General features: G+C 37.6%; 1 protein-coding gene across 5 annotated transcripts in view; it reads right to left on the reverse strand.

The window, feature by feature from the left end:
- Window positions 1-15686, reverse strand: part of RIC8B (RIC8 guanine nucleotide exchange factor B) — a 101612-nt gene that overhangs the window by 8132 nt on the left and 77794 nt on the right. Inside the window, exons 9-12 of one of the 5 annotated variants that reach the window (XR_008664899.1) lie at window positions 9156-9275; window positions 5918-6001; window positions 1935-2073; window positions 1099-1275 (exon numbers count right to left, since the gene is read on the reverse strand). The exons of 1 other annotated variant lie outside the window; for it this stretch is intronic. Coding sequence is in view for 2 of the 4 variants with exons in the window: in XM_055328765.1 (XP_055184740.1) it covers window positions 5962-6001; window positions 9156-9275 (160 nt within the window). In the remaining 2 variants the exon portion in view is untranslated. Of the gene's footprint in view, window positions 1-1098; window positions 1276-1934; window positions 2074-5857; window positions 6002-9155; window positions 9276-15686 lie in introns of those variants that run through there. 3 more of the 5 variants (XR_008664900.1, XM_055328765.1, XM_055328764.1) reach the window with 3 other exon arrangements.

A 15686-nucleotide genomic window follows, 5' to 3' on the forward strand; every position in this document is an offset into this window, starting at 1 on the left:
TCTTGTACTTTCACAAAAAGGGAAGGTATAGTGTTTTATGGGACTCAATAAATAAACCATGATCAAGAGAAAAGCCACATCTTTGAGTGGAAGATTCACTTTCATCATCAAGATCTACAGAGTGAGGAAAGGTATTAGCATTCTATAGGAAATTCTGAATAATGCTTTCCAGGGATTTCTTGTTCTCTGGTAGACGTGAGCAACTTGAGGGCAGAGTCCATGTCTTATCTGGCTATGATCTGCAGTATCTAGTATAGGCTGGGGGCACATAGTAGGTGCTCAGTAAATGTTTGTTAAGAGGCTATATTATAGGGGTCGTGACATAAATGGAGAATGGTAGAGAACCATTTGTCAAGAATCCTTCTCATATTATTTTTAATTATTATTTCCCTGATAAGTCAATGTCATTAGACATTCTGACAATGCAGCAGAAATCAGGCCCCCTTTGTACCACACAGCCTGGAATTCTCAACCACTAACTGTGTAGACTCAGCTTCTTACATCCAGACATTGGGAGGTCTAGATTCTAGACTCAGATCTTCCTCTAACTTGCTGGGTGTCCTTGGGCAAGTCATTTTCTTCTCTGGGCTTGAGTCTACCCATCTATAAAATGAAGGGGTTGGACAAGATGATCCCCAAGATTCTATTCTACGAGTCTAAATATTAGGCTACTAAATAATTTCCATCCTTTATAGAGCTGCAAGGTTTTTAAGACACTAAAATCCAATAATGCTGAGCCTTTGTTTCTAATCAAGATATATATTCAAAGCCTAGGAGTCAAACACAGCATCCTACCTATAACTGACTGACCACCAAGACCAGAAATCCTTTCTGCAAAACTACTGGCAGATGATTAGAATGGTTACAAAAGTAAATCAAAGCAATGGCAAGTGTTACAAGAAAGGATCTAAATTCAATCATGGCCCTCAAAAAATAGGTCATTTCATGAAGAGTTATTGCCCTAAATATGAAGGTCATATCTAAAAAGGATGGCTAGGTGTCAGGTAATATGTACATCATAGTTAAACGGATATACTGTATATTGAAATGTGCATCAGGATTAAGATATTCACATAGCAACAACTCCTTCATACTTACCTTCAATGCTATACACAGGCCTTAACACAAGTTAAGACTGCCCTCGTTATCATCAAAAAGTACAGTGATGTCTACTGGATAAAGAGCCCATTCTAGGCACTGTGACAGTATCATGGCGGGCTTCTCATCTGATCAGGCATCTGGCCAGGGAAGAGATAAGCCTCCAAGAATGTTCAACTGGAACGAAACATCATTTAGAAATTTGATCTTACTAAACGATAAGGAACCATAATCTATAAGGGCTTGGCCAGGCACGAGGACATAGATAAAGCACGTCCAAGAAAGGAAACCCTATTTTGCCCCAGCCTAACCCTTGGGACTACTAATGGAAACCAAAAAATACTTTCTTAAAGATTTAGGGGGTGGGAGATTATGGGATTTATACCATATTTAAAATTTTATGGTCTTTTTTTTTCTTTTTTTGCCCCCAGATATATTTTAACATTTTCCTGAGCCACCATTTTCCTGTAAGGATGGTCCTCTGGGATGCCTGGGCTTATAATTTCTCAGAACCTTAGATAAGGTTCCATTTCTTAGGGCTTCTGGTTCCTATGTAAGTGCAATATTGGGGCAGAAATGACAGTGCAATATTGGGGCTCAGAAACTAACATACCCAATCGCACATTATAGAATAGGCCAGATGTATGTGTGTATAAAACACTTTACTTGACCTGGAAGCAAGAGAATACTCTTGCCCACAGCACATGTTTTTGTGCAATACAAACAAAGCATTCAATTCAAGAGTACTTGTTGAAAAACAGGACATAATTAAGCAGTTGGTAAAATGCATTCTTGTTTCCCACTTGCAGATCTCCCAAGAGTCCCTTCGAATTTACCTATACGAGTTTCAGCTTCCCGCTTGCCACTTAGCTTGATAACGACTCAAAAATCATTCCCTTGTTTTCAAGGGCTCTTCTTTCTTGTCTGCTCTGTGTACTACAGGGCAGTATTGACACATGGAATTAATGACAGGGTCTGTAATGAAACAACAGTCATGCAAACACCAGTCTGCTCTTTTGATAAAACAGCATGTTAGAGACCTATTCACCTCCCTCTAATTGAGTACTGCATAATAGTTCCGTTCCTTTTATGTAATATATTTTGTTCTATGATTAGAAAGGAAGAAAGGGGGAAACCTGTGAGGCTGCTTCCTTCAATCGCCCCCTGATTAATTCTCTGTTTCTAATGAGGGTGGCTGCTATTTAGGCAGGTTCTGTTACATACTTGTTTTGTTGACTTCTGTACAATGTATAACAAAACCCAAGACGGGATAATTGGGAACCATTTCTGTGGCACAGGGATTCCTGCTCTTAATGTAAGGTTGGCTTGGAAAAAAAGAACCCTGACATTTTAAATTAGCCATTTCATATTTAATTCCTTTTCACATTTGAAAGATAGGATGAGAAGCTGGTAAGTAAATAAAACATTTTTAATGAACACAGAGCTTTTCCAAAAATGCCTGCTAGAATGGAGCTGGTGCTAGCCCAGAGAAAGCAGCTCTGTAATCTTTGCTCTAATTCCAAGTCTGAAAGTGCATCTTATTTCAAGATTTTGGCATCGCTGGAACAGTCCATAATACACTGAAGTACAGTGGACTGCCTAATAACTTGTTGATTTGCTTATAAGTGTTTATAACCCCTTTTTCTCATAGAAAAGTATTATAACCTTGGCCATTGCTTAACATGTTCAGTTACATACTGGGCAAGAATGTCCTTTGGGCTTGGACCCTAACCCTTTATCCTTCATGATTTTCCACCTAATGGCCTCCTAGTGCTGACTAGGTACACTGATCTTTAAGCCGCTAACCCAGTATATCTGGAGAGGTATGGTGGCTTTTCCATAGCAAATTTAAGGTCTTTAACCTGCCTCTTCCAAAGCAATTCTGAGATCTTCCCTCAGACCTCACCATTGTGTTTTGGGACTGGGTACAATTAGGAAGGTAAATATGTAGCATAAAAATATCATTTCCATGACAAACGGATATAGCATATTGTCCACTACTTTGGTCTACTTTCTACTTTGTAAAGGTAATTGGGAGTTGACTAAACAGTCCCACTGGGAAGCTTTTTTAAAGTTAGATTTTCTTAATGTGATTGCATTAAATTTAAGAATTTGTTAGAATACTTATAATTATTGTCTTTTTAAAGTAATTAAAAGAACTTATATTAACATAGAGTCATAGCAATTTCACTGGTTTCCTTCATATAAAGGTATGTGTGTGTGTATGTTTGATATAAACTATTTTAACATCTCACCTGATCTTTGAGAAGACCTCTGCTATGGAATGAAAAAGCAGGAATATGTGTCTTCCAGATCTTAATTCTCTTCTCAGGTAAATATGCTTACTATCTATCTTTGTGCTTTGCATTTACTTAAAATTTAGACCATCTTATATTTAAAATCAGACTGACACATTTTTGAGAGCTGTTGGTCATTTTTCAAAATAATGTAAGATCTGGGGTCTTAACACTAAGAACTGAACTTGGCTATGTCATTAACCAGATGCCCAATCTTGGGTCAGTCACTTAATGATTGGTCCCACTTATTTCTCAGTGAAATACTCCTTGCCCTATCTAATTCAGATGGTTGTTTTACTGATCATTGGAGATCATATATATGGAAGCACTTTTTCAACTTTAAAGCACTGTAGAAATATTAGTCTTGTATCCTCATTTCTGTTAGAAGATCACATGCAAAGCTTCTAAAAATTTGTTACCTACCTCACATTAAACAGCATGGTTAAAAAAAATATGGAGAAAGAGGTTAGAGACAGTGCTAAGAATCAAATTCAGTTTTATCCTAAAGTGGAAGTCATCTTATTTCTTGGCAATTTCTCTACAGAATGTTTCTATCCTGTTGTTCAAATTAGCAAAATAATTATCAATAAGGGGGTCAGCCTGCCCAGTGACACTGTTGAGTAAAACAGTAGATATAGAAGTTCCTACATGCTCTCCCCAATTAGAAAGATGTAAAAGTTGAAGGAGGGTATCTAAGAGCACAAACAGCCAGGGGACATTATTCTTATTTGATGTTTCTCTAATAGAAGCCATTTCAGCTAGTGCTTAAGCTAAGAGCTCAAAGTAGTCATTCGTACCACAGAGGTTAAAGGACAATGACTACCAACAGACAATACAAAGGTAGCAGGACATCCTACTTAGAGATGTCTAGCCAGTGGAAGGGCCCTTGATGACCTAAATACACACAATATCAAGTTTCTCAAATTAATTGCCCCTTCACATTTAAAATCTTTATACTTTTGTACCCACAATAGATCTCATGATGCTTCAAAAATTGGATGTTTCAGAAACATACCTGAAAAACATGTCCTTGACTAACTTATCATAAAGGTGGGTGTAATCAACAGTTGTTGATTAAGCACAGTAACTTATTCATAGGGAAAAAAATTACATATTACTTTTCAGTCAGCCAGCTTTAATAAGTCTAAAAATAATCCCAGCTTTAATAAGTCTAAAAATAATCTCTGGATTAAAGGGAGCTAGTCCCATACTTGGAATCTGCATTTACTAAGAAAGCCATGTCCCAAATACTACACACATTATTTACATACATATAAAATAAGGAATAGATATGGAAGAAATGGGAAACAATGATTTAAATGTAAAATTTAGATTTTGATAGAATATATAAGCAAAATGGCAATGTACCTTGTTAAATGTGACCTGGGTGGGGTGGGGTGGTGTGGGGTGGTGGTGGTGATTAATCAGTGCCTGGTTCCAATTAAGGAACTAAAGGGGATTAGAAAAGTCAAAACAAAGCTTAAACTTGAAATATTATTTCCTTTGGTTAGTTTAAGCTTAAGCCAATCAATCCTCTCTCCCTTCTTCTGGAGGAGGCTGTGTTATTATACATGAGCTGTGTGCTGTAGCTAAGGTGAATGCAATTGTATTAGCTGCACTGGACTTGCTTAACCACACAGTCCTCATACTGATCTCCCACTTACATTGCAGGGGTTTTTTGTGGTATAGGATGTGTTGGGTTGGGGTTCAAGGGGTGGTCGAGGGCGGTCTCTTTGTAGCGGATGGGGGAATGGTGGTGATTGTACATGCGCTGGGAGGGGGGGGGGTGTGTCATCGGCTATTGGTTGATGGGGTTTGTTTTGGTGTGGTAAAATTGTGGGTTCTGGTGGATGGATGGGGAATTGTGGTATTTGGATTGCTGATGGCGGAGCTTTATGGAATTCTTTCCAGTGAATTTTATATATTGGCTAAGAAAATGGAACTGAAAAGGTATAAGTTTAACACATAGGATATTTTAATAGCAAAAAACTTTAATCTATAGTTTAAAATTTTTTCATTATTATAAAAATATGGGAAAATTTACCCTTCAATACACTAATAAATATTTAAAACCTTTTAACTCAACAATACCACAAACATCAACTTAACATCCTTACACCAATAATCCCACCAAAACACACCCCCCCCACTCTTCAACACACCATAATTACCATATTTCCTCCCCATAAATCTCATCAACAATAAATTCCCACCTACATCACCTATAATTTTTATCTAAATATTCTAACAATATCCAACCCCCCCCCAATTTTATATATATTTTTTTACCCAATTTTTTTTTTTTTTTTTTTTTTTTTTTTTTAAACCCCCCCCCATTTTTTTTTTTTTTTTTTTTTATAATTTTTTTGTGGGGGTGTTCGACCCGGGTGGGTGGTGGGGGTGTGGCGGGGCACAAAAGTGGAAATTAACTTTAATTTTTGCATTGGTGGTTTTATAGTTTTGGTAGTGGATGACATCTATACCCTACACCAGGCTCAGTAACAGTACTTGGCATGACCAACCTTAGTCATCACTTTGGTAAGTGCTTTGGCACGGGCCACTGTTGCTAACCACCATCCTGGTGCAGGTCCTTCACATCTGCTCTCCTATGGATGGAAAAAAGGAAGTGTCTAGTGTCCATTCATTGGCCACGTCACCTCCAACCTAGCCTTTACTCACATGCCTTTCAATTCAGGCCCAGGAGAAAATGATTTCATTTTTGAGAAGGAAAGTTAATCAGACAAAGCTACAGTACACTCTTAGCACAATAAAGACTTGGTGGGATGAAGAACATCCTCAGAGTGACAGTTGAGGGAACCAGTAGCACGATGCTGAAGAGGATGATTAAGAAGTGTTCTGGCAAACACTGACTCTAACAGACAGACACAGTAGCACAGTGGACAGAGCAAAGGCCTTGAGTTCTGGAAAATGAAGTTCCTAGCCTCACTTTGTCACGAAGCTAGAAAGAGAATGTGTGTAGAAGTGTTTTGTAACTATTAAAAGGAAATGGATTATCACATCAGTAGCTTGGAAATATTCTGGGCAATTCTTTGGGTTCTTGCTTCCCCCAGTTATAAATCTGATAACAGATTATATTAATCAAATAATAATAAAACAACCTGAGCTTTGTGGAAGAAAGATGCAGTCTGTGAATACCAAAGGTTTCTATTATTGACAAGAATAGATTTCCCTCTACCTGGAATGAATGGTCATTTCTCCACTTATCTATTAAATACCTTTTAACTTTAAGAATCAGCACAAATGCTATCTTCCCTGTGAAATCGTCCTTGATTCATCCAGACAGAATGAACTGCTCCTTTTCCTGGGTGTTTACAGTTCAACATAGACCCTATTTTGTCATTATTTCCATCTACCTTGTATTTTAGAACAGATTATAGCCATTACTCTCACTAGAATGTGCATTCCAAAGGCAGAGCCTGTCACGTTCTCTGAATCTCCCTCATCTTCCTAGCACAGTGCCTTGCACAGAGTAGCTGCTTAATAAATGTTCCCTGAATTGTACTGAACTTAGTTTACTTTGGATCTATGCCGTCTCTTCTACCTCAAAAAGCCAAAAACCAAAAATCAACAGTGAAGAGAGAGAAGAAACTTAAGACAAACATAAAAGATGCATAAAGAATGGGTTCATTCTTTGCATTCCTGCTTTGGAATGCCCACTACTGATCTCCATACAGTTTTGTCATTGATTATTAGTGAGAGCAAATGTTAGAAAGCACACAAAGGCAGACAATATAAAAAACCCATCACACGTCATGCAAAAAGTCTGTGATTTAGGACTGTTTTTAAAGTTGCCTTTAGCTTCAATTTTAATGGCAAAATTGGTACCATCAAAGCCAACACAAGACATATTTGCTCTGTTTTATACATGCAAAAATCAGTATCACCTTTAGATTGAGTTGGGCATCTGCTGGGTGTTTCTGGGTGAGTAGGCATCTTCTTTGAGGCATAGTTTAAATCAAGTGGAAGCTTGGATATTTCAGACTTGTCATTTTTGTATTTATTTGTTGGCAGCTTCTAGAATATGTGGATTCCCCTGGGATTAAAAGGAGAAGGACCTAGCACCATATTCTGTCCCTTGTACAAGGATGCCTTGTGAAAGGGTCTTATCTCTTTTAGTAAGTCAAGTACCTTAATTATACTGTATTATTTTAGGCAGTCTTTTCCCCATCTCCCACTTTCCTAATTTGAAGTTTACTCATCTAGGGTATCGGTAGTTGAACAGCATCTGGTTTCTCTTTTAAGAACTTGTATTATTGGAGTGAAAATTATGAAACTTGTTTACTATCCTGACACACTGATATGCTCCACATAGGTCCTTTTAACACTTCCCTTTCCAGCTTCTACTATATGGACTCTGCTGGTTCTCATCCTCACTTCTGTACTTATATCACTGTTTCACTCGCTACATCAGGTCCTTTCAGAAGTAGCCAAGCACAATTCTTATATTTCTATATTCATTCAGAGCTCATTGTCTGCTTCTTGTAAGTTTACCCTATAAGTATCTTCTCTTTGACCAGAATTCCTTCAGTAAAGGAACATGTCAGTTCTATATAAAGGTATGGAGAATGTTGTCTGCAAACAAAGGTCATTTGAAGACTATGAGCATATTCTAACCTTTTTGGAAAAAGATAAAAATTTAAAAGGACTGGCTGGAAGTCACTAAATTCTAGTCATACGAGCTTTGTAGATGAAGAAGCTGTTTATTTCTATATAACTTGTACCACACGACCAGCATCATTTGAAACAAGCTTAGACTCTGCAGTGTCCACATACTTGTCACACTCCCCATGTGAGTCAGCCTCCTGCTGTGCTTTTAGCCTCTACTTGTTTCTTTGTTACACCTTTCTCTATAATGGTTGGCTTTCTGGCTTTCCTTGGATTCCAGCTGCTACTTCTCATGACTGAGGGATACTAGCCTTTACATAGTTACTGTGAAAAAGGAGATGATCAGAAGAAATACACCTTTAGTGGCAGCTGCCAACAACACACAGAAGCACTCACTCAAGATGGCTTAAAAGAGACAGTGACTCAATGTATGACTAGAAAACAGAGCAATTTAGGCAAGTGTGAAAGGAATTAATATTTTCTAGTAACTTCTAAGATGATGAGTTGCTGATTAGCATATATTTGACTTAGGTATTTTCAAAACTGGCTATTTTGGGAAGGGAAGGCAGTGTGAAGCAAGAAAGGAAGGGGAGATTGTCTTTAGAACCCCTAATTAATACAAGCACTTGCTTTCAGAAAACCCTTAATTTGAGCTATTCCTTTTCACTTTTTCCTGTTGGGTACATGACATTTTAGAATTCTTGGTTTCAGCAGCAACCCAAAAAGACAGAATTGCCAACTTGCACATCAAAAATGAGGGGAAAAAAAAGCATAATGATTTGGAACAAAAACCAAAACAGACTAAAACAAAAAATACAAGAAGCAGCAAAATCATTGAACCTAACTCACAGCATCTTTTTGAAGACAGGGAGGTTAGTTGGTTAAATATCACAGTGATCTAGTTGTTACTATCCTAGCTTTGAGAGTTTAAATGTTTAAGAATGCACATCCAGAAGCGGCACATGTAGAAAAACCATGGTAGCCAAGAGAGATCTGAACTACTGCTGCCCGGGCCACCCTGTTCCAATTAACATGGATTTCCAGAGTTGCTGTTCCATGATAACTCTCAGTAAGAGAGACAAAGAAATAGAACATTTTTAGAAACCAAGCAGAAAATGGATGGGAATACAATACCTGGAAAGTTTATCAAGCATGTTGACAAGTTTCATGGCTTCATATTCTTTTTGTTCTTCTGTCATTTCATCTATGGGGTTTGGCATTGGTTCCTCTAAATGACCAGTGATAAGATTAATGCTACAAAAAGAAAAAAAAGTTATGCTGTATGTTTTAAAATTATGCTCTTTCTATACTTTCTGGTCCAAGTTGTAAGTTATAATAAGAAAGAGTATAATAGCCAAAAATTGGCAATAATAGCAATTTTGTAGTATAGAACTGCTATAGCAATTTTTAAAAATTTACTTTTTCTACTAATTTGCTTTGGGAAATGGGTGATAGTTTTGCTTTTTTAAAAAAAATAGCTAACTTGCCAACTTTTTTTTTAAGGGATGGCTGCTTTTTAAAAATATGAAATTTGGTTGGTGCCGTTAGGATAAATATCCTTGGATGCATAGTTTATTAATTTAAGGGGACAAATGATTTCAGAGTAGGAGAAATCCATTTTGTGATACAGCATAAAATAAATGTGTCAAAATAACTGGAAAAATGATGGCAGAGAGGCTGAAATCTGAAAATGAAAGCATGCCAATTTATCATCTCAGGAAATTAGTCCATTAGTGAGACCACAGAAGGCAGTGAGTGTTCAAATAATAAAAGATAAAGCAGAAGAACAATTTTAATTAGATTTGATCTGACCTAGATTAAAAAAAAAAAGGAATGAAATCTAGCCTACCAAGAGACAGGTATACCATCTGGCTTTCTGGAAATAATTTAATAAAGTACTTAAAACGAATATGTTCCATAAACTTTGTATGAAGTTCTAATACCAAACAAGCTATCCTCTTAGATGAAAGCCACACTTTTTTTTTTAGAAAGGAGATGAAAGAAAATTCTTCAGTGGCTGCTAAACGTCTATAATGTAAACATCTTTCTGGAAAAGCAGATGAGGTTACGGCATTTTTGTTTCAGCCATGTATGGACAGTTTGCAGGGATATTTCATTTGATCATTAAAATCAAACAGCAAATTGCTAATAAGGTGCTTTCTAGGGTCTACTAACACAAATGCTTTCAGTGGGCAGGTCTGCAGGATAAGCAAATGAATGTCAACTGTAAATAGTGTGGAATGCTGGGGACTGGGATAAATTTGAGGGCAGTGCTAGTCTAATATGGCAGGAGATAGAATCCTGTGGGCCAAATCAAAGACCCTGTGATCAATCGGATCCTCTGGAGACTACCTTGCAAGCCCTGCTTTAGACTTTGACTTGAGCAGGTTAAGTTTCTTTACTGACCAGGGATTTCTCATCTGAGTAATAAAAGGGTTAGGTCACTAGGTATTATCCATTACTAAAAGATTTCCTACTCTTCTTAGACATTCCTTGGAGGGTACATGATATTCAGATTCTTGGGAAGGACTCTGAGCTCAGTATCCTCACAAACCAGATCTAAAACATTTTTTTTTAAATGGTCTTGTAAGACCTATGTCTATAGCCATGATTAAAAAAGTTTTTTTGGGGGATCCCTGGGTGGCGCAGCAGTTTGGCGCCTGCCTTTGGCCCAGGGCGCGATCCTGGAGACCCGGGATCGAATCCCACATCGGGCTCCTGGTGCATGGAGCCTGCTTCTCCCTCTGCCTGTGTCTCTGCCTCTCTCTCTTTCTCTCTGTGTGACTATCATAAATAAATTAAAAAAAAAAAGTTTTTTTTTCCTTCAAAGCAGTGGATCGACCACCCACCTCCCCGCCTTTTTTTAAACAAATGATATCAACACAGAAAGCCCATATATAAAATAGACAAAGTGGAACTGCTCAGGCAGAAGAGGGTTGGGGTTGTCAAGCAGAGTGGAGGCCTAAAGCCACTTCTGTTTGTCTATACTTACTTGCTTCCCCTTAAGGTTGCCCCTGAGGCACTTTTAGGATCTCTGGGAGATAGTCTGAAAACTGTAGCCTGTCAGTGAGTCTTAGTTTTGGCTGCACATTATAATCAACTTTAAAGAAAAGGCTTAGGGCTCACCTGAGACCAACTAAATCTATGAGTTTTATTTTCCTGGTGATTCTGATACACAATGAGATTAAGAACCACAGAGTTAGGATGCCCACTTCAGACACTCATTGTTTGCTACTATTCTTTTTTTTTTTTTTTCTGATCTCATAATAAATGGGAAAAAATACTAAATGGGGTCATCATAGTCCCTAAAGTCAAGGACAAACGGGCCCCAGACAAGGTTTCAGAGAACTACAGTGTTTTTAAGATGTATCCAGATGCCACAATGAAAATGTAATTCCACCACCCATTTATTATGTGCTTAGGCTTGTAACAACAGAATGTTTTCACTGGTTTCCTTTCTGCCACCTTCTAAATCAGAAAAACAATGAGTCTTATAAATAAATTAGTGAAGGTACTTATTATAGGCACATACTACTTCCCAAGCAGACAAGGGAAATCAGGTCTTAGAAGAAAGTACAAGGGAAGACAGATATATTAACTATGTAAAACATGTTTGATTTGCCTCTTGAGAGAAGGCTTTTATTCTCAAGTTCAATGGAGGGGTGACTTAAGAAATCAGATCCATCATTTTCAGGGGAAAAATGTGTTAGGAGGATATACTAGTAAGCACTGTAGTATCCACAATATAAAGTCAGGACATGAATTCCTAAATCAGGGCACATTGGATTCTCTTCTTGGTTCTTTAAAGGCTTAATAGAAATGATGTCCATTTTCCACAAGCTGACCTCAAGTCCCCTGCTGCTAAAATGATTTGATGGCTTGCTCTGAAATTAGCTACAAAAGTCACAAAATCCTTTGCTCACTAAGCATAAAAGCAGTGGCCAGAAATTCATTTTTACAGAGTGAGAATTTACCATCCTTTACTCATGCAGTACCTCCAGTCCCCAGAAGAATGTACACTATATCACATAAAACACAAGTTGAGGCATCAAACTGTGCCCCTCTCCTATGGGAAAAATGCCAATGTACTTGGGGTCAGGAGGCAGACGTGGACACTGTCCGCCCTCTTGCTCCCCACTTCAAAACAGACTCCTGTGGTTTCCCTACCCAGAGAGGAAAAGAAAACAAATAGTCACTGTAACAACAAAGTGAGATTTCATAAAATAGATTATTTTCATTTAAAAAATCACTTGCCACCTTTATAACCTCAAATAGTATAGTTTAAGACTTAACATTCTAGGTTTCAGGATCTTAACACTGAAATTCTGGGGTTAGTTTTTATCTTGTTCTAAGACTCTGAGTCTTGGGGATCCCTGGATGGCTCAGCAGTTTGGCACCTGCCTTTGGCCCAGGGTGTGATCCTGGAGTCCCAGGATCGGGTCCTGCATCAGGCTCCTGGCATGGAGCCTGCTTCTCCCTCTGCCTGTGTCTCTTGCCTCTCTCTCTCTCTCTCTCTCATAAATAAATAAGTAAATAAATAAATAAATAAATAACCTTAAAAAAAAAGACTCTGAGTCTTAAGATGCTATAAGTACACTAACTGTGGTAGATATGTATTGGGTAATTTTATGATATGATTTTGTTCTACGTTGTCTGTTCCCCTCCCCCATCTTTCCAGTACTCCGATTTTTTTTTTTAAGATTTTATATACTTTTATTTGATAGAGAGTACAAGCAGGGGGAGTGGCAGGCAGAGGGAGAAGAAGGACTCTGTTGAGCAGGGAGCCTGATGTGGCCTTGATCCCAGGATTCTGGACCTGAGCTGAAGGCAGATGCTCAACCATTGAGCCACTCAGGCTTCCCCCAGTACTCCAATTCTATGATTATATATGTCTTTCAATTAGGTGACAAGAATTATTTAAACTCACTTGTAGTATATTATTGAGCATTTTGTATCATATAAAGTCATTATATGAACTAACCAGTTATGGGCCTGGTGATAAAGGAATTAAGACATAAAAAGGTAAGAGCATATGAATATATATGTAAAAGCTGAAATATATTTCAAGACTTTTGCTTTTGATTTGTTGCTACATCTGGCTAACATCAATAGTACTAGGTCATTTAACAAAAAAGCCATTAAAATTTCTCTGAGCTATATGAAAGTTATCTTCAATCTCTAAAAAGTGGGGGATTAAATTTTACTCAAAGTATTCTGGTAAAAAAAAGGGGCTTTAAGGACAAATCCTTACAGGGGCTAAGCAGGTAAGATGAATGAAAAGGATCTGCCGTTAAACCAGAGGAGCTAATGCCTGGTATGATGGGGACTACCACCATGCAACTCCATCAGCCAGTTGCTGTGTGAAAATGCAGGCTTAATGTTGTTATTAGAACTTATTCAAAAGAAGTCAGAAATCCAAATTTCCATCTGAAATATCTGAATTCTAAATGTTGGCAAGGAATTAAGAAGCACTATGTGAAACAGAAAATAAAAACACAAAATTAAATAACCAGTGAATGCAACATCAAGGAGGCAAGCAGAACCTAACTTTGGGCTAAACGAGCCTATCCACAGAGAATTTGCAACCTCTAGAAAAGGGATCAGGGTTTTCAGGAAAAGGCATTTGCAAGCCCAGAGCAGGAAAGGAGGGGGAGATGGGGTGAGAAAGGAGAAATAATATGCAAATAAGGCTAGACATGTCTTTCCAGGAAAAACTCCTCAGAATACTTGCCCCCCCCAACAAAATAATAAAAAGAACAGAGTGGAAATTTACTATATCCTTCAGTAAATAGTAAAAATAAAGTTTTGTGGTTTTTTTGTTTTTTTTGTTTTTTTGGTATAGCCTCAATATATGGTGACAATTACAATGGGACTTAAAGCAACAAAACAAATCTTGACAAAGAAAAAAAGTCTCTCGTTTCATGCTGGAGAAATTATACAGCTGCTACCACAGCTACTTCTGAGAGAAATATAGTCAAGAAGGAAACACCCCTCAGTTGCTTAGTACAATGATTTTAAGCTTCTGGATGTGATTTTGAAGTAGTGTAGGGTACGAAGAGTATAAGGAAGTATCTTAGAGTTCTACCCACTTTGGCCAGCCCTTCCTTCTGCCCTCCATTTAGCAGCCCTTTAACGACCCCCAGGCTCCTATATATCCAGCTTGAAAGCCACTGGTCTAAAATGAGCCAAATGTCACTAGGAACACATCTTTGAATTGACATTTGTAATGATGTACAAACCACATTAGTCAGTTTCTTATGCCACCTGTAGAGTCAAGGGGTCTCTATCTTCAGAGACATAAAAGAAACAGGTATAAAATTTAGAATTTAGAAATTTTTCTCTTCGATACAGGACCAAAGTTTATCTGAAAACTTATAACAAACATGGCTAGACATATACCAAAAACCTGTGTGGCATGTAACTTGATTCTATGAGTATATTTCTGCTAATTGCAGAAAGCCATTTCCAGTCCATTAAATACACTTACTTTGACACAAAAAAAGATTGTTGTGAAATTAATGGTGTCCCATAGCCTGAATGTAAGCTCCACACAATTCTTGGTTTCAGATTCCATTAAAGGATTATAGGTTACCTTGGTGCAACAATCAGAATCCACTTATATTTTTGACAACAGGACTAGGGCCAACTGGATAAAGGGTAATTTCTCTGCTTCTGCCAATACTAGCAACTGTTGTGAATAAATGCATCATAAGGAAAGCACACTGTGTTCTTGGGAATACTGATTGGTGAAGGGTAATCAGAGTGTAGGGGAGAGAGCAATCTTTTTAGAGGCTGACTTTATAAGCTTGACTAGATTGGTAATAAGTTTTCATAATTTTTAGGTTCTTTGAGCACTGTAGATCACTTTCCAGAGTATAGAGGGTTCTCTTACTTGCACAGTACTTTGTTTCACAAAGATCATTCGAATAAGTATTTTATTTGTTTTTAGGTAGGCTCCACGCCCAACATGGGGCTTGAACTCACAACCCCGAAATCAAGAGTCACATGCTCTACCAACTTAACCAGCCAGGTGCCCCATGAATAAATATTTTAAATGAACAAAATTCGTACCACAGTGTTTTACCTATAAGAGGGAAGATGTAAGAAAAAAAGCAGATGCAAATCTATCTGAAGGGGAAAGATGTAATGCTAGGTGAGAAATGCCTATTTATATTTATAAACAAGCAATGTTTAAGAAACACAAGATTTCACAATGGTGACCTATTCTGATCACATTAACGCAACATTCCTATGAATAGTATCGGCCAGGTCCAAAAGTTGAAGAAGATTCCAACTAGGGATGTAATAAGGCCTAAGTATAGAATCTTCCTAGCCAAGACAATAACAATACCAAACATCATGATGGTCCTTGATTTAAAGAGGTGTTCCCCTGAAATCTAAAATCATTTTCATAATCTAACACATCTCTATTTCCCATTCTATTAGGAGAGACCCAGAGTTCTTATATTTTCTCCAAGCATTCTAGTGCTTGTGAGACATGTGATCATCACCATTACAGAAGTCATCTACCAAACAAAATCAGCAATATACTCTGTGATATAATGACATCAACCATCTGTGAGCATTTAAAAGTTTTTTTAAATCTTAGTTGACTTGTCCACATAATTTGGGACACAATGAATGCCTAGCATAACTTCTACTTTC

This window comes from Nyctereutes procyonoides, unplaced genomic scaffold (genome assembly GCF_905146905.1).
Source record: "Nyctereutes procyonoides isolate TBG_1078 unplaced genomic scaffold, NYPRO_anot_genome, whole genome shotgun sequence".
Lineage (NCBI taxonomy): Eukaryota > Metazoa > Chordata > Mammalia > Carnivora > Canidae > Nyctereutes > Nyctereutes procyonoides.